Source organism: Sarcophilus harrisii, chromosome 1, assembly GCF_902635505.1.
Source record: "Sarcophilus harrisii chromosome 1, mSarHar1.11, whole genome shotgun sequence".
Lineage (NCBI taxonomy): Eukaryota > Metazoa > Chordata > Mammalia > Dasyuromorphia > Dasyuridae > Sarcophilus > Sarcophilus harrisii.
In genome coordinates, this window is record NC_045426.1 from 643,860,893 (window position 1) to 643,882,367 (window position 21,475).

At 43.1% G+C, this 21,475-nt stretch overlaps 1 protein-coding gene across 4 annotated transcripts in view; it reads left to right on the forward strand.

The window, feature by feature from the left end:
- Positions 1-21,475, forward strand: part of LOC111719160 (microtubule-actin cross-linking factor 1, isoforms 1/2/3/5-like) — a 103,053-nt gene that overhangs the window by 72,825 nt on the left and 8,753 nt on the right. For 2 of the 4 annotated variants that reach the window (XM_031947407.1, XM_031947408.1), the window contains exons 30-38: positions 208-333; positions 654-797; positions 1,892-2,080; positions 2,257-2,365; positions 2,663-2,829; positions 7,716-7,878; positions 15,345-15,499; positions 15,933-16,007; positions 16,284-16,407. In XM_031947407.1, coding sequence (XP_031803267.1) covers positions 208-333; positions 654-797; positions 1,892-2,080; positions 2,257-2,365; positions 2,663-2,829; positions 7,716-7,878; positions 15,345-15,499; positions 15,933-16,007; positions 16,284-16,407 — 1,252 coding nt within the window. Of the gene's footprint in view, positions 1-207; positions 334-653; positions 798-1,891; positions 2,081-2,256; positions 2,366-2,662; positions 2,830-7,715; positions 7,879-15,344; positions 15,500-15,932; positions 16,008-16,283; positions 16,408-20,985; positions 21,237-21,475 lie in introns of those variants that run through there. The other 2 variants (XM_031947410.1, XM_031947409.1) reach the window with 2 other exon arrangements.

The following is a 21,475-nucleotide window of genomic DNA, read 5'->3' on the forward strand; positions in this document are numbered from 1 at the left end:
AAGGGGACGTGGGTTCAGGCTCCCGCTTTTTCTCTAGGACCCCCTGGGGGACTTGGGTAACTGAGTCATCTTGGGTTGGGGGGTAGGTGTGAGAATGTGAAGAGCCCTGGACTTGATGATCAAGGAGCTGGAAAGGGGGGGAGGGTTAAGGGCTGGGGAGCCCGAGTGCCCCCAATATTCCCCCTCACACCTACTCCTGATTCTCAGGCTGAGGAGTTCCACAAGTTGATTCAAGATTTCCTAAAACATCTGTCTGAGGCTGAGAAAATTCTCAAACTGGGGCCTTTCCCAGAGGAGGAGGGAGCTGCTGAGGATTATCAGAAGCAGCTCCAGGTCAGAGCCCAGCTTCATCCTTTGTCCCCAATCCAGAACCATCACCGTTACCCCTATTCCCACTCATAGCCGCCTCCTTGTTACCAACTCTATCTTCCTCAACTCCCCTGCATCTCCAGCCTAATCCTCCCCCCAACCCAAATGTCTCTCTCTACCCCAACCCCATCTCTAGGCCCGACTGCATGCTCTATTTCGTCTTCAGCTCATTCCTTAATTCGTTTTTCCACTCATTCTCCACCATTCCCATCCCTAACCCCTTGGCAAGAAGGGCCTCCAGGCCAACCTGATGGGTTATGGGCTGGCCTGGGATGGGCTTACAGGAGCTGTTGCAGAGTCTGCAGTGCCAGCAGCTGGAGCTGGACTGCATCACATCCCTGGGAGAAGAGATTCTGAGCAGCTGCCACCCCGATGGGATCATCCCAATCCGCTCCTGCCTCAGCAACATCACCAACCGCTTCCATGAAGTGAGTGGTCCCGTGGCCCAAACCCTTCCCAGCTCCTTCCTCATCTCCCAACCCACAGAACTCAAAACTGCATCGTGAACTCTCTGACCCTTGAAACTCACAACTCTCTACCCTTCAGTCTTAAACACAAAACCCTAAAAACCTTACAGATCTCCTTCTGCCCTCACAACTCCATTTTGGTCTTGTTACATTTGTCCCATATTGATGGGACATGCAAGAGATATACAGACATAGACAGTAATGGAGTAGAGTCCAACTCTAAATAATTCACTTCTATATTATGAACCCTCTCTACTCACTTCCTTATCCTGAATAGGTTCATCTCCAAATGCCTCAACTTAATTACATTTCCCATAGTTCCTCACCTGACCCCGTGGTCAGATATTGGTTGGACTCTGAGGTCCCTTCTAGAGAGTCTGTGATTCTTTAACTCCAGGTTTTTAATATTTCCCCCATCTTCTTCTTGAAAGGAAAAAAATGACAAAAAACAAGCAGGATTTCCATTTCCATTCCCCTTTCCCATTTGCAAGTATAGAATGGGGGAGTTGGAGCTAGACAACATTTTGTATGAAAAAAGACCTTTTAGTTTTGATGGATGGATAGCTCATGAGTCAAGTTTGCCAAACTCCCTGAGTATACAAAGCTAGTTCTCTTATTACAAGCCTTTCCCCTTCCAATCCTATGAGGGAAAACCTAGGATGGCCTCAACATTTTGTTTGAATCCTGGACCTCTTTGGCAGTCATCCTGGTGAAGTTTATGGGCCTCTTCTTAGAATCATGGCTTTCAGTATAAAACAAAACACATGGTATTACAAAGAAAACCACTTATATTAAAATAATTATCCAAACTTTTTTAAAAAGTAATTTCATAGGATATTCTTTTAGAGAGGATCCTCATATGTAAAGTTTTCCCTACTTTGGAGAGGCCCAAAGTGATACCTTTCTCCCTGAGTTGACTTGAAGGCCAGCACTTTCTGACACTTGCCAACCCCCAGCTTAGCCCACTTCAGAGTTTAACTGATGCTTCTGCCCACCTATAGTCCCTTAGCCCTCTCCTTTTTGACCCTGGTCCTTCCCATTGCCCCTGAGTGCAGGTACTGGGCTGGGCACAGCAACAAGGCCAGCGGGTGGCTGACCAGCTTGCCACCATGGCGGCTGAACGGGAGGAGCTGGCCCGCCTGCTGGACTGGATCGCTTCAGCTGAAGAGGCATTAAGCCTTCGTGACCAGGAACCCCTGCCTGAGGACATCCAGATGCTGGCAGATCTATCAGCTCAGCACACGGTGAGGATCCTGTCAGGGACTCAACTCTGAGTCCTGGAATAGCCTCCCCTTTCCCCAATAGGCTTCTGTGGGATGTGTCCCAGAGACTGAAGCTTCCTCCATCCCCACCTGGATAATCCCTCTCCAGAAGGGGATGACTTATGACTTCTCCTGGGTCCCCTCCCACATTTGTACAGGAATTCACTGAAGAATTGACTAGGAAGCAGCAAGAGGTGGAGACGGCCATGAAAAGTTGCAAAAGGAGGCTGGAGCCATCACCCCAGACACCTCCACAGCCCCCACCAAGTAAGGATCATTCCCCTGCTGACTCCCTAGGTTACCTCTCACGCCACTGAGGTACCAACAGCCTGAAGTCCACCACTTCCTCTGACTTGCCCACAGCCAAGGCCCTCTACAATTTAGAGATCCCATGGACAGAGCCTACAGAATGGGTAGGAAGCAGATCCCCAGGGAACTTTCTCTAGTCTGAGGACTTCTTATACCATTTTTACCTCCTCCTCTGTGTCAGCAAAAGCAGGCTGAGAATTCACTCCATCCCCTTGCCCTGGGGTTCCTCTATCTTCCCCCTTCATCTTTCCCCAGGAAAAAGAGGTATAGGGAAGCCCCCACCAGTTCCCCTGGTGCCACTTCTGGAGCTGCAACCTCAGAGTCCCCTGGGTGCCCAGCTTCTTCAGCGCTGGCAGCAGCTGTGGCTCAGGGCCCTGGACCGACAGTATCGGCTGCAGGCTGCAACACAGCACCTGGAGGAGGTGAGAGAGCTCACAGAGCCTCAGGATGTATGTGGGGAAGGGAGAAGTGAAGGATGGGAGAAGATAATGACTATGGTACCCAGCCAGTCCCAACCAGAACTTGAGTCCATAGGCTTTTCTCTATCTTTTTTTTTTTTTTGTTGTTTGTTTACTATTTTTAGTCTTGTCTCAGCTACTGGGATCTGTTCTTGTCTAGACTTTTCCATCAAGTTCATGGCCATCCTGATCCACAACCCTTCTTTTCTTTCTTTAGGTATATTGCTAGAGGGAGGTTGCACTTCTGAAAGGTCTTTAGTGGTTAGTAAAAGTCTTTCTTTAGTAGCCAGCAAAGTGACACACAGCACTCTCAGAACAAGAATCATCTGGTCCCAGGCCCTAGAAATCCTTTTCTGATCTGTTGTTCTCTGGCTGTGTTTCTATTGCTTTCTTCAGCTGTTGGGTGGAGGAGACCTTCTTTTGCTGGTCTCCCCATGGGCCCGCATCTTTATCCACTCTCCTCCTTTTTCTCTTTGGAGGTCAGAGCTCCTCTCAGCTCCTCCCTCTGACTTCAGGAACCAGTGCTCCCTCCCACCAATTAGTTTGGCTCCCCTGATGCCAGGAGAGATGTGCATTTGCCAGAACACCCAGACTTGTACCTGGGAAATGCTCACACAAGGGCCCCTCCCAGGCTTACACACCGCATGTGGAACAGCAGACCCGTGTACTTCCCCACCCACAGACAGAGTCTGCCTTCCATCTCCTTAGCCTCAGGGACACTGAGGCAATTCTGCTGCCAGACCAGGTGGGATGTTCTATCCCTCCCGGAACCTGTTTCCCTGGCTCTTCTCTGGGTGTCAGCCCTCAGCAGGGCCTTGCTGGCATCTCCTCACCATCTGCACCCCTGGTCCAAGGCCCTAGGAATTCTCCCCAAAGCCTCAGCCTATTCTGGACTAACCCCAAAGTGTAGAGAGCTCTTTTACCCCCATGGAGACCTGTGGCTCCAGGTCCACTTCTGTCTGTGTGTCTCTCTGTCTCTCTCTTTCCCCCTCCTCCCCTTCTCTCTTACTGTCTCACTGTTTCTCTCTCTGTCTCTCTCTTCTCCCTTTCTTGCTGTCTCGTCTCACTATATCTCTTTGTCTTTCCCTACCTCCTTCCCTCTCTCTCCCCATCTTTGTCTATCTATCTTGCTGTTTCTCCTCTCTCTCTCTCTCTCTCTCTCTCTCTCTCTCTCTCTCTCTATTTCTTTCTTTCTTTCTCTTTCTCTCTTTCTCTCCCCCTCTCTCTCCTTCCTTCCCGTTCTCTCTCTCTCACCCTTTCTCTCCCTCTCTCTCTCTCTTTCTCTCTATTTCCCTCTCTCTCTCCCTCTCTCTCCTCTCTCTGTTTCTGTCTCTGTCTCTCTGTCTCTGTCTCTCTCTCTCTCTCTCATACATTCACCAGCCAGTTAAAGGGGGTCCAGCTCGATCATGTTCTCATCCTTCCACCTCTTATTCTAACCTCTATCAAGGACCAAAGTCTCTCATCATCCATGAAACCTTCCCATCTGACACCGACTGAAGCAGACTTCCAATCTGGAAACACAACATCTATTTGAGCTTTTCTCTCTTTAAATTCCATCTCTAGCTTTCACCTCATTGGCAGAGCAGAAGTAATCAATAGGCTCTGGGCTTAAGAAATCATCAATACTTCCTTCTTTCTATTCTCTTTTCTTCTTCAAGGTCCTCTCTGAATGTCTTTGCCTACAACCAGATCCCAAGTGCCTCTTGTGTGGCTGGATCAGTTTGAGGAACTAGGTCTTGCGGCTTTGGCTCCTAATTTGTGTACCTCCCAACCTCACTCTATTCTGTTTTCTCTACATCTCTGCTCTACTTCTTGGAGTGGATAACTCTTGTTTAGAGTTGAATTAACAACAACAACAACAACAACAATAATAAGTATCTTTTATATAAGGCCCTAAGGTTTGCAATATACTTTACATATATTATTTAGTTTGATACACACACAAAAATCCTTGGTTGGTGTTATTATTGTCTCTATTTTACAAATGATGAAACTGAGGTTGAGGAAGGTTGTGACTTTTCATGCAGCTAGTTAAATATCTAAGGCAGGGTCTAAACTCAGGTCTTCTTATTTTGTTTTGTTTTGTTTTTAAATAATATCTCCCCCCCCCAATTATATGAAAAAGTAATTTTTAGCATTCATTTTTGCAAAATGTTAAATTCCAAATTTTTCTTCCCTCCCCTCTTCCTAAGATGATAAGCAATTTGATATAGTTTATATATGTTCAATCATGTAAAATATATTTCCATATTAATCATAGTTGTGAAAGAAGAAACAGACCAAAAGAGAAAAAAAATGAAAAAATTTTGCTTTGATCTGCAGAGTCCATCAGTTCTCTATCTGAATGTGGATAGCATTTTCCATCATCCTTTGTAATTGTCCTGGGTTACAATGTTACTGAGAAGAGCTGAGTCATTCATAGTTGATCTTCACACAATGTTACTGTTACTGTGTAGAGTGTTTTCCTGGTTCTGCCCATCTCACTTTACATCATGAACTCAGATCTTTTTTGTCTCTAAGTTCATCTCTCTATCCACTCTGATTAACTTCCCTCTCCTAGAGCAACTTCCTCAGAGGCAGAACATCATCCCCACCCCCTACCCCAACTCTGTTTTGGGGGCTGAGGATTATAAGAAACCAGAATTTTAAGAATTAGAAGGGTCTCAGAGAGTTTCTAGTCTAATATGTATTTACTGGAACTCACCTCCTCAGCATTTTCAAGAAATAATTATCTAAGTTCTGTTTGAAGACCTCTAGTAACTAGGACCTGACTCCCTATCTTCTTCTGAGAGGGAAAAGTTCCAATTTGTGTCGTGCTGATCTGAGTGCTTCCAAGAGATTCCAGTTCTTTGGCCCAAAGGCTTCCCTTTCATGACTGTCTAAGTCTCTCTTGATGACTAAGACCTAGCTCAAAGCACTGAACTACTTTTCTCCCTGAGACTCCCGGCTCCTCAGACTCAAACACCTGTCATCCTTAATTCCCTTTCCCAACTTTCCACTGACCCCTCCATTATATTTGGGCCTCATTGCTATTAGATCCAATCTCTCTTTCCTTTTCCTTTCTCCCTCTGTTCCCTCTAGGTCACAAGAATATTTTTCTACAGTTTCTCTACCTTGGAAAGTAGAATATAGGGATTCAGAAATCGTATATCATGGGAAGTTCATTGGACATGAAGATTAAGACAAAAAACCTCCCCAGTTTCAGAGTGGGAAGGACTTTAACTTCCTAAGTGATGGTTCCAATCTGGAATCCTCCAGGCTCAGCTTGGGAGGGAACTTGTCTCTCAACAGGGATCTTGTCTCTGTGTGTCTCAAAGTTCTCCCAAAGACACCCTTCTCTTTGTGTCCTAGGGGACACGTGGCTGCCCCAAACAGTTGCTCTCCACCTGAGGGTAGAGCTTTGGGAGCTTAAGTCCCTAACCCTGCTGATTTCCAGCCTGCTGGGCTTCAAGATGAGGTGGGACTGCTACTTCCTTCCACTGAGAATGACATTTTGGAGAAATCTTTCTCATTCTCAATCAGTGGACCTCTCTCCCAGCCAAAACTTCTCTTAGACACTTGGATCCTAGTACCATTTGTCTCACTGTCACTTATTGTTCTGGCTGAACATTCTCATGGCACACTGAGGCCCACTTCTGTCATTATCCTGGGCAAACCTCCCCCAGCTCCTTGGCTCTGAAATCTGCTTAGCTCATTGCCAGTGAGCTAAATCAGCTGGTTTTTTAAGGTAAAAACAACTCAAGCAACTTTTTTACAGTTCCTTTGGACCACTCATCTATCCCACTGAACTTCTCCCTGGATTTTGGTGCCCATGACTCTCTGATTTCCTGCCACTCACCATCCTGGCCAATCTCACCCTCAAGCCCTATGGCTTCCATTATTACCCTATTCATCACTATTCATTAATCTGGCCAAATTTATAGAACATTTTATACTCCCTAAACCATCCTGTTCACCATTACACATGTATCCCTTTAGACAGACACTGGCTAACGCCTTATTATCAGCCTTGGGTCTCCTGGGGCATTCTGGTTAATCCATCTGGCTCACTCATGGATGGCTTATTTTCATGGTCTTTCATGGTCATCTTCTTTCCTCTCTCTATTGGCCACGTCTATAAAGAGCTGTCTGTCTGTCTATCCACTAGGTTGGGATGAACATGTTCATCCTTATTCTTTCCTCTCTCTTTGGAAACCATTTTTATCTCCTTCTCCTATCCTTATATAGATGGGCTTTCTTACCTCTTCCCTAGTTTTCCAACTTAAGATTCTTCCTAAATTTCACATTCTTCTAAGGTCACCTTGAACTATAGAACCTAATTGACACAGTGAATATATGACCAGCCCTGAGAACCAAGGGTTTTATCAGAGACTCCTTTCTGCCAAGACTTGACTGAGAAGCAATCAGAGGCTGCCAGGAAGGGGGAAAAAAGCTGGAAGGGAGAGATGGGAACCAGGACAGCCGGTGTAGATAGAAAGGAGAAGGGAGATAGTCTAAGGCAGAGCAGATGTGTGAAGGAGAGAGAAAGGGGTGCATGGAAATGAGTGGAAGCTGTCAGTTTCAAAGTGCAGGACCTTTAATTGGTACAGGAATGTTAGTATTATACATAATCATAGGGGATGGACCTGACTAGTGCTTGCTGGGACTTGGAGTTCTAATCATGGCATGAAATGCTGGAACATGGGATTTGAGAGCATTGGCGTAGATTTTTCATGATGAATATAATCGTGTTTTGGCAACTCAGGGACTTGGGTCTGGATATTGTGGGGACTGGGTGGGTGGGGAGCATGGACAAGGTCACTATTCCATTGTTTAGAGAGTTACACTGATGGCTCCCTTCCTTTTCCTAGCAAGCAGCCTTTGCACACTTTGATTTTGATGGATGGAGGAAAAGATATTTGCAGTGGATCAGCCATAGGAAGTCTCGCCTCCTGGATGTGTTCCGTGCCATTGACCGTGACCAGGATGGACGAATCACCCACCAAGAGTTCATTGACAGTGTCCTTGCCTCCAGTGAGCAGAACCTTCAAGGGAGTGGGAGTTGGAGGTGGGGGTGCGATGGGTATGACCAAGGCAAAAGGAGGATGGTAGGAGGATATAGGAGAGAGAAAGAACAGATCTAAATAGTCCAGGCAACTTTGTTATATCTTCTTACTTGCCTTAATAAGCCAAGAGTAAGCCTTTATTAGAATTTCTCCCCACCCCTGTCCCTGCTCAACTATAGGACCCAACCATGGGTCATATATGTGACCAAGAATCCCCTCTACAGCAGAAATGGCCACCAAGTGACCATTCAACTTCTGCTTGAAGATTTCTAGTGAGGAGGGAGCTCAGTGTTTCCAAAGGCAGCCCATCCTGCTTTGAAATAGCTCTAATTCTTTTTTTTTTTTTTTTTGCTTTAAAAAAACTTTAATGTTAATTTCCTCTGCAATTATAAGTATTTTATAGCTTAAGAGGACATTTAAGGTTATAGAGGAAATGAGGAAAAATATTTTACTCTTTTTTTATAAAGGTTTTTTTTTTCAAAACATATGCACGGATTATTTGAACACATTGACCCGTGCATAGCCTTGTGTTTCAGATTTTCTCCTCCTTCCCTCCATCCCCTCCCCTAGATGGCAAGCAATTCAATATATGTCAAACATGTTAAAATATATGAATAGCTCTAATTCTTAAGAAACTGTTTTTGACATTAGATCTAAATGTGCTTTTTCTTTCCCATTACCCCACCCATTACTGCCGAGTTCTTCCCTCTAGGGCCAAGCTAATTTCTCCACCTTTGCATCCTTCTCCACTCCCTGCCCTACAGCTTCTCTTGAGCAGGCCAAACATCCCTACTTTATGTAACTGATCCTTACATGGCATGATCTCCTGGCCAGAGTGGCCTTTACTATTCTAATCCCCTTCTTTGAACACTTTCCAGTTTTTCAATATTCTTCCTGTGCCACTTACTAGTTATGTCTCTTAACCTCTTTGAGACTTTCTTTCATCATCTATAAAATGATGGGATTGGATTATCTGACTTCTGAGGGCCCTTCCATTCCTATAATTCAGAGCTATAATCCTGTGAATGGATCCAGAACCAAATATAGAACCCCACATGTAGGCTTAAAAATCCAGCAGGACTATTATCTCCTTAGTCCTAGATGCTCTACCTTTCTTTTTTTTTTTTTTTTTTTTTAATTTTTTTTTTTTTTTTGCTCTACCTTTCTTAATGCTGCCCAAGAACTCATTATCATTTTAGACTCTTTATCACATTGTTGACTTATATTGAGTTTACAATCCACTAAAATCCCAAGATCTATTTTCAAACCCTTATGTAGCCATGCTCTTTCTCATTTTATACTCTGAAGTTGATTTTTTGAATCTAAGTGTGATACTTTACATTTATCTTTATTATGTTTTAGCTTACAAAATTTGGCCCTGAATAGTGTCGAGTTCTTTTTGAATTCTGATTCTGTTATATTTGGAAATCCTCTTAGCTTTGAGTTGTCTGAAAACTTTAAATACTTGTTATTTTTATCTCTATATGAATCAGTGATTAAGATATCAGTGATCACAGGGCTAAGCACAGGTCCCTGGGACACTAGGAGAGACCTCCTTCCCAGATGATATCAAAGCATCCATGACTTCTCTTTGGAATAGTCATTCTACCAGTTCTGAATCCATTTAATTGTAATACCTAGTCCATCTCTCTCTCTTTTCCATGAGAATGATAGGAGAGACTTTGTCAAAGGCTTTGCAAAAATCTAAATAATCTGTAGCATTCTCCTGATCTCTAGTCTACTAACTCTCTCCAAGTCTGACATAACTTGTTCTTGATGAAGTCATGCTGGCTCTTTGTAATCAACTTTAACTACCTCTTCATGACACATTCCAGAATTTTGCCAGAAATCAAAGGTATGCTCTTTGCTCTTTAGTTTTCAGACTTGGTTTTCTTCCCTTTTTTGGAGATATTTGCCTTCCTTCAACTCTGTGAAACTCCTTCCATTTTCTATAATCTATCAAAGAAACATTGACAGGGTACTCAGGTTTGCCATTTCTGTTAGTGCCCTAACACATAGTTTATCTGATTACAGTGACCTGAAATCACTAGGGTCAGTCAGGGTGTATGTGGACAGGAGGTCCAAGGAGATACCTGGGTACAGGGCAGCAGTGCCAGGCTCGCCTTTTGGTCTGGCTGAGGATCTGGGGCCAGAATGTGGCTCTGGCTCAGTGGGATAGTCAGCAATGGCCTGAGGCAGTGGACAACACAGGCAGATTGAATTTCCTAGCCCCTTAAAACAGAACAATGCTGTTTTAATCATGGTATTACTCCAGTCAGGATAAGAATTCAGGGGATAAACCCCAGTCCATATCCACCATTCTTGCCACCATGTCCACATACAGTCTCTAAAGCTTAGCTCAATGCTCTGCCTGCTGAAAGGTTGTATGCATTGTGAATCTCCCATTATCATCACCACCATTGTGGCCTTCAGCTTCCATGACAGCATCTGTGCTGTTTCAGAGTTCTTATCTCCATCACTGCCAGGCCCTACTGGTGTAGTACCAGCCACCAAGCTGCCTCCTCTCTACCATGCCGTGGTCCAGCAGGGGCTGCCACCTCTTCCTCAAACTTGTCCAGTTTCTCCTCCTCCATTCTCTTCATCTAGACTCTCCAGGGTGCCCTAAAGCTTCCTGATCTCCTCGGAGGAGCAGGTTGAGTTCTCCACCTTGCTCTTTTTTGTAACCCTGTTGGTCTTTCCCAATACTCTGAGGTGCTGGGATTCCAGGCTTCCAAGGTCCCTCCTATCCCTTCCCAAGGTAGCTTGATGCCTTACATTAATTACATTGCACCATAGCGGCAGAACAAAAAGAACATCCCCATCAATTAAAGGTGTCACCTTGCAGTCCCAAGGGATGACAGAAATGTTCTAGTCTAAGGGCACTGGCTCCTGTTATTTGCAGTCCTTATGGAAGGTCTTCAAGGGGAAGATCTCCAAGGAGCAGGGCTCAGGCAGGCTGCAGTGGCCATCCTGCAACCTCGGTAGGTCCTAGCTTAGGAAAGTATTCTGACACCCAAGACTCACTAAGAGTCTGGGCACCTCTGAAGAGTCTGCTAGAGTCTGCTTCCCTCAGCAGCCCCAACAGGCTCCAGCACCAAAACAGGGTTCAGCAGAGCCTTCCCAAGACCGAGTAATGGAAAAGGCACAAGAGAGGCAACCTCCAAGCATCTACTGCCCTTTCTCAGAGACTAGTTGAAATAAAAAAATCTGTGCATGACCATCCAGTCATCTAGTCATAGCCTCTTCTCTTTTGCAACTGCTGGCAAGGCAGGAGTAGTCAAGAAGCCCTGAGCTGAATCTGCTTATCTTCCCATGTGTTCCTTCATTCTCTCACCCTGGGGTTTACCTCTTATCCCAGTCATTTGCTAAGACTGCTGCTTCCCTTGTTTGAGGTCTTTAACCTTTAGGATCATAAATTCTAGGTCTCTCCATCATAGGTTTAGAACAGGAATGTCTCAGAGGCCAAATATTCCAAACCTTTATTTTTCCAGATGAGAAAATTGAAGCAAACAAGTCAGGTAACTTTCTCAACTAGCAAACACCTAAAGTGGGATTTGCACTCAGATCTTCTATCTCCAATCTAGGATCACTTTGGGATTTGTTCTCACATGGAACCATAAAGCCTTAGTAATTGCTAGGCTCTCAATCCCTTCACAAACCATTTATTTGACTTTCCCTCTTTTACCAGTTTCCTAACTGGGAGATAGCTCGGATTCTCAAGTGATCAACAGAGCTGAGATGATGGGCAGACTCTGAGCCCAAGGACTTCAACCAGCATTCAGTTTTACCCCACTTTCCTTGCTCTTCCTAAAGGACTTATCCCTCAATCACTGTTTTCTCCAAAACTCTTCTAGAATCAAATGCTTATACCATAGAAAAGATACTTGAATCTTCAAAAATAATTCTGAAAATTCCCACCCACAGTGAGAAAAGAGTGGATCTTTTCTTTTGATTGCCATACAATACAGGATCCTCTAGCCCACATGGCCCCAAGCCAACTCCTCCCTCTGACTCAGAGTTTCCTGGCCTTCAATGTTCAAAATGCCTGGTTTTCCCTGGCGAGTGTCTCCATGTTAGTTGCCTGGTAGTGTCACAACTCATTACCAAATCCTGGAACCACAGAGTTACAGAGTAAGGAGGGACCTCTGAAATCACTCAAGCCACTCCCTACCCAAACAGCAATACTATCCACAACATTTCCAGTGCATGGTCGCCTGGTCTCTACTCGAAGACCTTTGGGATGGAAACTCACTCATTCGCTCCTTCATTCAACTTTGGGACAGTTTTCATTGGAGACATTCCCCCTCTCCCCCCAAGAACAAAAAAATTTGCCTCTCTCTTCAAGTTCCATAACTGATATTAGCTTTGCCTTCCTGGGCCAAGAAGAATAAGTCTAATCTCTCTTCTGGTGATATCCTTTCTAATACTGAGAACAATTATCATGTCTCCTCTAAGTCTTCTCTTCTTCAAACTAAACATCCCTGATTCTTATGAGTATTTTCCAGTTTAGCAATAATCTTCCTGAAATGTGGTGACCAGAACTAAAAACAAAAGTTTAGCGATGGTCTGACCAGTCTAATGATCCATATTTATTATTATCATAATTATTAATTAGCTGTCAAATAGCATTCATCTCATTTGTCCCTCACAACAACCCTTTGAAATAGATATTATTATCATTCTCATTTTACAGAAGAAGGAAACTGAGGCTGGAAGAAGTGCCTTGCCTAGGGTCACATATTGAATAAATATCTTAAGCAGAATTAGAATTCAGGTCTTCTTGACTTTAAGTCTAACTCTTTATCCACTATACCACTCTCCGGTGCCTTTCAAAGCAATTTAAGATTCCATTGGCTTTTTAAGTTTCTATGTTACTCTATTCACTCTTAGGAAGTTTTCAGTCCCCTAAAACCTTTAGATATTATTGTTATTATTTTTATTATAATAATTTGACAAATACCCTAAGGTAGCTTTTTTTTACAAGAATTTTTATCTGTACCCATCTCCCTTACCTTGGACTTAGGAAATTAGCTGATATTGATTGTTCGTTTGTTTTAACCTTAAGTTTAGACCTAGCAAGCTTCATCTTAGTAGACTCAACCCATGGCTGTAGCCCATCAAGATCACTTTGAATTCAAGCCTGTCATCCTATATGTTAATCATCCTTCTAAGTTTCACACCATTTGCAAATGTGACAAGCACGTTCTCGTTTTGTTGACATTTGCAGCTTCTAGGATAGTTCATTGGAAAAAATGTTGAATAGCAGAGAGCTAAGAAGAGATTACTTGGGCATTTCTTTTCACTCCCCCTTTTCCAGGAATCCATTAATCAAGGTTCTTTGGGTCCGACCATTTTAACCAGTTCTAAATCCCTCCAGGCATACTTGAAGGCAGCTGGTGGCTCGGTGGTGAGAGTGTTGGGCCTGGAATCAGGATAACCTGAGTTCAAATCTAGCCTCAGATACCTCCTAGCTGTGTGCCCTGGGCAAGGCACTTAACCCTGTAACATCTATCAAAATGAACTGGAGAAATAGCAAATCACTCCTGTCTTTGCCACGAAAACCCCAACGGGGTCACAAAGAGTTAGAACTGAATGGCAGCAACAGACACCTTGCATCTATCTCACATGTCTTCATCTTTTCCATAAGGCTGTGATGGGACAGTTTGCTAGGTAATAATAGTGGCTCGCATTTTTGCTTTAAGATTTATAGAGCGCTTCACAAATATTCTCATTTTATCTTAATAACTTGAGAGGTAGGTACCGTCGATATCCTCATTGTACAGATGAGAAAACTGAGGCAGAGAGGTTAAGTGACTTGTCCAGAGCCACATTACTCACAGTTGTCTGGGGCTGAATTTGAACTCAGCTCTTCCTCACTTCAGGTCCAGTAATCTTATCTACCATCCCACCTAACTGCCTGTGTAGACCTGATTGGCAACAAAGTAAAGAGCTCAGTCCAGAATCATGTTTCCTCAAACCCAGAATGCCTATTAGTCTTGGATATTTCCAGAAGGAATTCTTTTTTGTTTTGTTTTGAAGCCAGTTGGGATTAAGTGACTTGTCCAGAGTCAAAGAGATAATTCTATAAGGCATTCTAAAATATCCCCCAAAATCTCAGTGGAGCTTGCCAAGTCTTTAGTTTTCGCAATCTATCTGCTTTCGTTTTGGGGAGAATTGGGACTGACATTTGACCATCTCCAGTCCTGCAGCACCTCTCCCATTTACCTCATTTGTCAAAGATGATTGAAGGGGGCTTGGCAGTCACACCCACTGGTTCTTTCAGTAAGGGAGGGTGTGGTTCTTCTGGGTCGGCTAATTTAAACTCAGTGAGGGTAGAGAGATTCCTCTCTTAACATCACTTTGGTTATCTCAGGTTTCAGTTTCTTGCTAACCATTTTTTCCCTACCCTTCTTAGTACAAAAACCATGGGATCATATGGATTATAAGATTAATCATAAGTTATATAATTAATTCTATAAGCATATAATGCTCTGACGATTTTTGTACTAGGAAAGGTAAAACAAAATCATTTTCCTTATTGGGAGAAAAAGATGCCATATTGTTGTTATTTTTTTTTTCCCTTTTGTCATCTGTTATTGTTCTCTCACTGTTTTAGCACCGTCCCCTTCTCCCCACATCAGTCTTATCCCTTCTTTGATTTTTTTCTCTTGCCCCCATTTGGACTGGACCTGTGATTACAATTGGTAAAGGGAAGTTGTGGGTCACTCTTGTGGCTCAGCCTCTGAAACCTCAACTTCCAATCTTAGAGAGTTGCCTGGGGGGAACTGAGAATTGAATGAGTTGTCCATGGTCACATAGTTAGGATATATAAGAAGTGGGACTTCCTTCCATAGCTCCAATTCTCACTGTCTCCCCTCCCCCCCCAATAACTTAGTGCTGGCATTCAGTACAAGCCTTAACTCATTAGGAGCTCTAGGGCATCTGACAGTGTTCTGTCAGGATTATACCACTCTTTTAAATTCATCTTTCATTACCTAACTTAGTTTCGACATGCCTTTAAAAAATCTAAATTGCTTGGTCACTCCCCAGTGTAAACACATATGTCTCTGCAGGCAGCTGCCCCTTTTCTTCCTAATCTGAATCATTCTGTCTTTAGAATTTCATTCTTGAGGTTTTCCTGTCCTTGTACTGGCCCTTCTCCTCCTGTATAATTTTATATTTTGAGGAACTACTTCTTCTGTCTCTGAACTCTAAGATCTGTTTTTTAATATTAAGGATAACCACAAGATGATTCCTGGCTTTCTTCTCAGTCTCTGACATGATTTCTCAGATGGAATGGTCACTTTGACGCCCTAACATCAGTTTGGGGGATTAGGGGTATCAAATTCGGAGCCATAGTATAGTTGTCTTGGCTCTTTTGTGGGAGAGAACGTCCCTCACTTCTGTTCTTTCTATCCCTCCTGCCCATCCCAGGCTTCCCCACTAGTTTGTTGGAGCTGAATGCTGTGGCCAGTATCTTTGACACCAATGGAGACGGAGTTATTGACTATGGGGAATTTGTCAGTGCGTTGCACCCCAGTCGGGACCCTCGTGGACGGGGTCCTGATGCAGAACACATCCAGGATGAGGTACTGGGTGAATATGGCCTGGAGATGATGTGATGGTAGGGAGCTTAGGTGACAGAATTGGAGAGATGGATAAGGAAGTGTTCTGGGGATCAGGGATTCAGGAGCATGGAGGAGACACAGCTGAGGGAACTCTGAGAGGTGGGGGAGCATGAGAAATGAGGGGAAGAAGCTGGGAACTGAAAGGCAGAGGGATTCAGTAGAAAGAACATTCCTCTGAATAGAGCAGGTCCTCTGGGTTCAAATGCTGCCTTTAATGCTCGCTACCTGGGCGATATTTGATAAGGTGATTTACCTCCATTTCCTCACCTGTAAATTGAACTAGAGGCCTCTGAGTTCTCTTCCAACTCCAGGAAGGAGTTAAGCTGGAGGCTGCTTTTTGGAAGAATAAAGCTCGAGGGTCCAGGCCACCAGATCATTCCTCTCTCTGGTCCAGGTAAAGCGGCAAGTGTCTCAGTGTCAATGTACCCGGCGCTTCCAGGTGGAGCAGATCAGTGCCAACCGCTACCGAGTGAGTACTCCCTTATCACCACACATGACCAAGCCCCCAGCTCCAACACCCACAACCACGACTGCCTCACTTTGTGATCCATACCCTGCCCTCTCTAGAACACTGCCCTTGGTTCTCTCTTTCCCTATATCTGCCAGGGGCCTTCTCTGCTTTTGCCCCTTTGCCTTCCTCTCATTAACCATCTCAGTGACCTTCCTTCCACCCCCTCCCCAATGCCGGGCTGTTCTGTCTTGGCCCAAGATGATATCATCTCTGATCCCTTTCCCCCCCATCCAGTTTGGGGAGTCCCAGCAGCTTCGACTCGTGCGGATCCTACGAAGCTGCCTCATGGTCCGTGTGGGAGGCGGCTGGATTGCACTAGATGAATTCCTGGTCAAGAATGATCCTTGCAGAGGTAGAGGTACCAAGGAATTGGGGTAGATGGGGAGGGAAAACCAGATAAAAAGACTTAACTAAATATATATTGGGTTTGCCATCTTGCTGGCAATTGCTGCCATATTGCTTAGCTCCATATGGGTAGTGTCAAGTCCTTGGCCAGTGAAAGTTAACACTCTGGAAGAAACAGAGGGGGAACAGAGCTCCCAGTCTGGAGAGGAAAAAACAGTCCTAAGCACTGTTCTCAGGGAGCTTTACTGACTGAAAGAAGAACTGATCTAGCTCCTCTCCTCAAGGAACTATTAGTCTGTGGGAGATAAAGGAAAATAAACCCATGTTCTGACTTTGGGGAGTTCCAGAACTTGGGGGCAGATAAGGCCTTTGCAAAACAACAGTCTTATAAGGGTGGGATCTAGCAGGCAGGTGAGAGCTGCATGAACAGTGCAGAAAGGCAGAGATGAGCCTGAAACATTCTGGAAGGAGTTGGGGGGACGAGGAGATGAGATGGATAGTACAAATTTCATCCTGGTTGAAACCAAGATTGCATGTAAGAGAGAAGTATTAGATGTGGTTAGAGAGGTCAGCTTGGAAGGTCTCAAATGTTAGGCTGAGTGCTTTGGACTTTAGTTAGGTAAAGAGTCATTGAAGGTTTTTTGAGCAGGGAGGTAATACAAGGGTTCTTAAACTTGTTTTGTGACCTGGACCCATATGGTAGTCTGGTGAAGTCTTTAGACCTCTTTTCAAAATCGAATTATTAAATACACAAAATCAAGTACATAGGAGTACAAAAAAATCAATAATATTGGAGTACAATCATAAAAATGTTTTTAAAATCCACAGAACTTTTGAAATCTACACCCAGACTCTTTGGGGGTCCATGGAGAATAAATAATTAAGAATCCTGGCTTTGGAAAGACTAGTTTGGCAACATGTTATTGGTCTTGGGGGAAAAGGAGGAAGAAAGGAAATAATGGAGAACATCACTCTATATTTATTGAGGGACACGGTCCACATTGCCAAAATTATTGCTATTGTCCTAGTCTTCTGAAGGGGGATGAGAAGGACATTGTTCTCAAGAGTAAGAAGACCAACATTGGCTCTGATATTTAGTCTAAATAGACTTCTTGTGTCAAGTTAATCCTTGTAAACTTTGGTTTTCTTGTTTTTAAAATGAGAGTGGTGAAACTTGCACTTGTTACCTCATAGGGCAATTGTCAGGAAAGCACCTGTAAACTCCCAAGTTCTCTAGAAATCTAAGGTATTAAAATTATCAAGGAAGGAGCAGGTTGGTAGCATCCAACAAGAGTCTCTCACCAGCAAATTGGATGGCATAGAAGAGGTTGGATCACAGACATATCTGGAAGAGTCTTTAGAGGTATCCTAGCCCAACTCCTTCACTTTAGACATGAAATTGAGGTCCAAAGAAGTGAAATTATTTGTCTAATGTCACACAGCTGATAAACATATAGCTAGGTGGAGCAATGAATATAATTCTGGACTTTGGGAATCAAAAAAATCCTCACCGATCTTCAAACCCCACCTTGCACCTCAAATTGTGACCCTCAACAAATCATTTAACTTCTCTTGGCCTCAGTTTTCTTATTTATAAAGTGGGAATAAAAAGAACACCTACCTCATAGAGTTGTTTGCAAACCTTGAAATATTATGTAATGCTAAATATTATTATTGTTGGAAGAGAAGCTGGGATTTGAATTGAAGTTCTCTGACTTGAAATCCAGTGCCCCATTGGGAAAGGAACATGGAGGGTGGAAAGTGCTGAGAAAATATCTGACTAGGAACACTGATCAATTGTCCAAGTGGAGGTCCAGGAAATACAGAATTCAGGAGAGCTGAAATGGATTATAAGCAGCAGATCTAAGATTTTATTATCCATATTTCAGATGTAGATCTCAGAATTCTGGGATCACACAGACTGAATTCAATCCTATGGAGTTACCATAGAGAGTCAGTTTCATTCTTTGCCTGGTTGGCCCCATTTGAAATAAGTTCCTTTAGGAATTCTCTAGGCTGTCTCTTACTATCCCCTTATTTGTTTGGGAATCAACTTCCTTCATTCATTTCTCTTCTCAGAAGAATTGAGCAATTCTGTCTTCTCTCTATTGTCAGTTACCATTGTTCCATCCACCTCAATTCCTTCTTTGATACTCTCTCTCTCTCTCTCTCTCTCTCTCTCTCTCTCTCTCTCTCTCTCCCCTCTGCGAGAGCTCAGAATGAGCTGAGACTGATAAGGATACCTAAGGACAGAATTCCTTTCCTATGTCACAAACTCTTAAGATGAAATGATTATTTTCTCCCTAGGATTCCCATCATTTCAATCCCCAGTAACCAGTTCTTTTCTATAAGTGAGAATTAAAGTTTTTCTTTGCTATTCCCTCCGTCTTTTGAAGGATGAAATTATCAATAAGGCAAGTCTCAGAAAGCTACAAGTTGTATTGCTTTTGTCAGAAAGAGAGTGATACATGGAGACAGAAAAAAAGGGAGAGAGACACAGAGAGCTAAATCTGGTTAATCACTATTACTATTATCTTATTGTTGTTGTTTAGTTGTTTCAATGGTGTTCAACTCTTTGAGACTCCTTTCTGGCATTTTCTTGGCAAAGTTACTGGTGTGGTTTGCCATTTCCTTGTCCAGCTCATTTTACAGATGAGAAAATTGAGGCAAACAAATGGAGTTAAGTTGCCGAGGGTCACAAAACTACTAAGTTTTGAATTAAGATGGATTGACTCTTCTTGACTCCAGGCCTGGTGCTCTTTCTACTGGTGCATCTTTCTACTGTGATTATTACTGTTTTTACCTATGAGTATTCTGTCATATTTCTGCACTTGAATCACCAATCTTGAAGGTGAGGTCACCTATCAAGGAAATCTTCATAATTTTCTTTTTTTTTTTTTTAACAAGTTCTGTGACATATTGAATCTTTATCTCTAGAAAGACAGCAGAGACCTCTCTATTGGAATCTCCATTCCTTCACCCTCAGTGTAAATGGAAGATTAAAGAAAAGATTAAGGAAAAGGCACTAGCAACTACAGGAAGTTCCTTTCCCTCCTGCAGAAGACAGATTTTGATCTGAATAGTGAGGGAAGCCAGGTTTAGGAGACAAAGTTGAAGAGAGAGGACATTCCAGAAATTCCAGTCAGTTCAAAAGCATGGATTTAGGAGATGGAATGTATTGAGTAAAAAATAGCAAATAGGCTAATGTAGCTGGGCCATAGAATGGAAAAGGAGGAGGGAGCCCAACTGGTAAAAGGCTTTAAATGCTAATTAAAATATTTTATATTTGGTCCAAAAGGTAATAGGGAATCGTTGGAGTTTATTGGGTTATTGGTGGGGAGGGAGAGATGTGACACAGTAAGACCTACATTTTCAGAAAATCTCTTTGGCAACTGAGTGGTGGATTACAGTGGGGAGAAACTTGAAACAGAGACACTAATCTGAAGGTAATTATTATTCAGTCATTTTTCAGTTGTGTCCAACTCTCCATGAGATCATTTGGGGTTTTCTTGGCAGAGATACTGGAGTGATTTGTCATTTCCTTTTTCAGTTCATTTTATATATGAGGAAACTGAGGCAGACGGGGTTAGGTGATTTGGCCAGGGTCCTGACTTCACCCCATGTTCTATCCCCCTATAACCCCTAGTTGCCCCCATTGCAATAATCCAGGGAAACAGTGATAAGGATCCACACTAAGGTTGTGGCTATATCAGTGAAGAGAAAAGTATGGATGAAAGAAATGTTGTGAAGAGTTGGCTCATATCTGCTCTCATCCCATTGAGATTTTAGTCTACTTCCCAACTTTGAGTGACCTAAAAGCATTGCTCAATCACAGTGTAGATTTGAATAGATTTATTAAATTAACAAAGTACAAAGATAGAAGTAAGGTAGCTCTAGGCGGGCTGAAATCCCAGTTTCCCTGGATTCTTAACTACAGTGAAAATGAAATTAATGGTATTGGCTTTAAAACTCCCAAGTGGTGAAGCCTCAGTGCTCTTAGTATTGTCTGAAATGTCAACATTTCCTGAGCAGACTTATGGATGGCTTGAATGCCTTTTTCGGGAAACATTTTCCCAGATCAGGCTGGCAAAGAAAGAAATCACCTTACAACCCTCTGGCTTTTGGTGTCAAGCTTGACTAGGACTCTTTGGTCCAGTCCTTCATCAGATAGTTGAAGTTGCCTCCTACATCTTCCTTGTAAGGATATGGTTCTTGAGGTAAGGAGCTATGATGAGGTCTCCAAAACAGCTATCAGTGACTATACCCTGAGTTCGTGATACAAACCCCAAGTCTGCAGCTTGGGCATCCTTGCTCTTCTCGCCCTCAATCCTCTTGTCAAATATCCCACCCCCTTTCCTATAATGCCGTAACATAACTATTACAAGCAAGATGTAAAACACAGAGAGTCCTGATATGATGGACTTCATTCCAGTGGGATGCCTGAAACTCTTTGATTCCATGAAGACTTCTATAGCAAAAGCTGAAGAACAGGCAATTATGTAGTAAAAGAGAAAGTAGGAAATAGATTTAGACCACAGCCCTGCACTCAGAAACTAAGCTAGAATAATGCCTTGCTTTTCTAATCCTGCAGGTGAAACCAAATAATGTCAATATTATGCTGCTATGAGATCTGGCAAGGCTTCCACGAGCCCATCAGGTTTGACAGCTGCTTACCTGTTGAAATGGGGGGATAAAGTAGTTACTAATCTTTGCTGGATACTTTTAATCTGCAGATCAATAAAGTGCATTTGTTACTTTAAAAAAATTACCTTAGGCAACTGGTTTTAATAGTTCAGCACTACATTTCCCTCTTTTCTCAACTGACTAGAGATGGTAGGAAAATGAAAAAGGAAACAAGACCCTGCCCAAGTAGAGATTACTTTAACACAATGGTTCCTAAACTCTTTGATCTTGGGACCCTTTTACACTTTTAAAATTATTGAAGATCCTAAAGAACTTTTGTTTATGTAGGCTATTTCTATAGATATTTACTATATTAAAATTTATAATGTTTTAATAATAGGAAAAAAATAGTTCTGGTCTCACAGGCTGTCCTCCCCCCACCCCAAAAAAAAGAATCT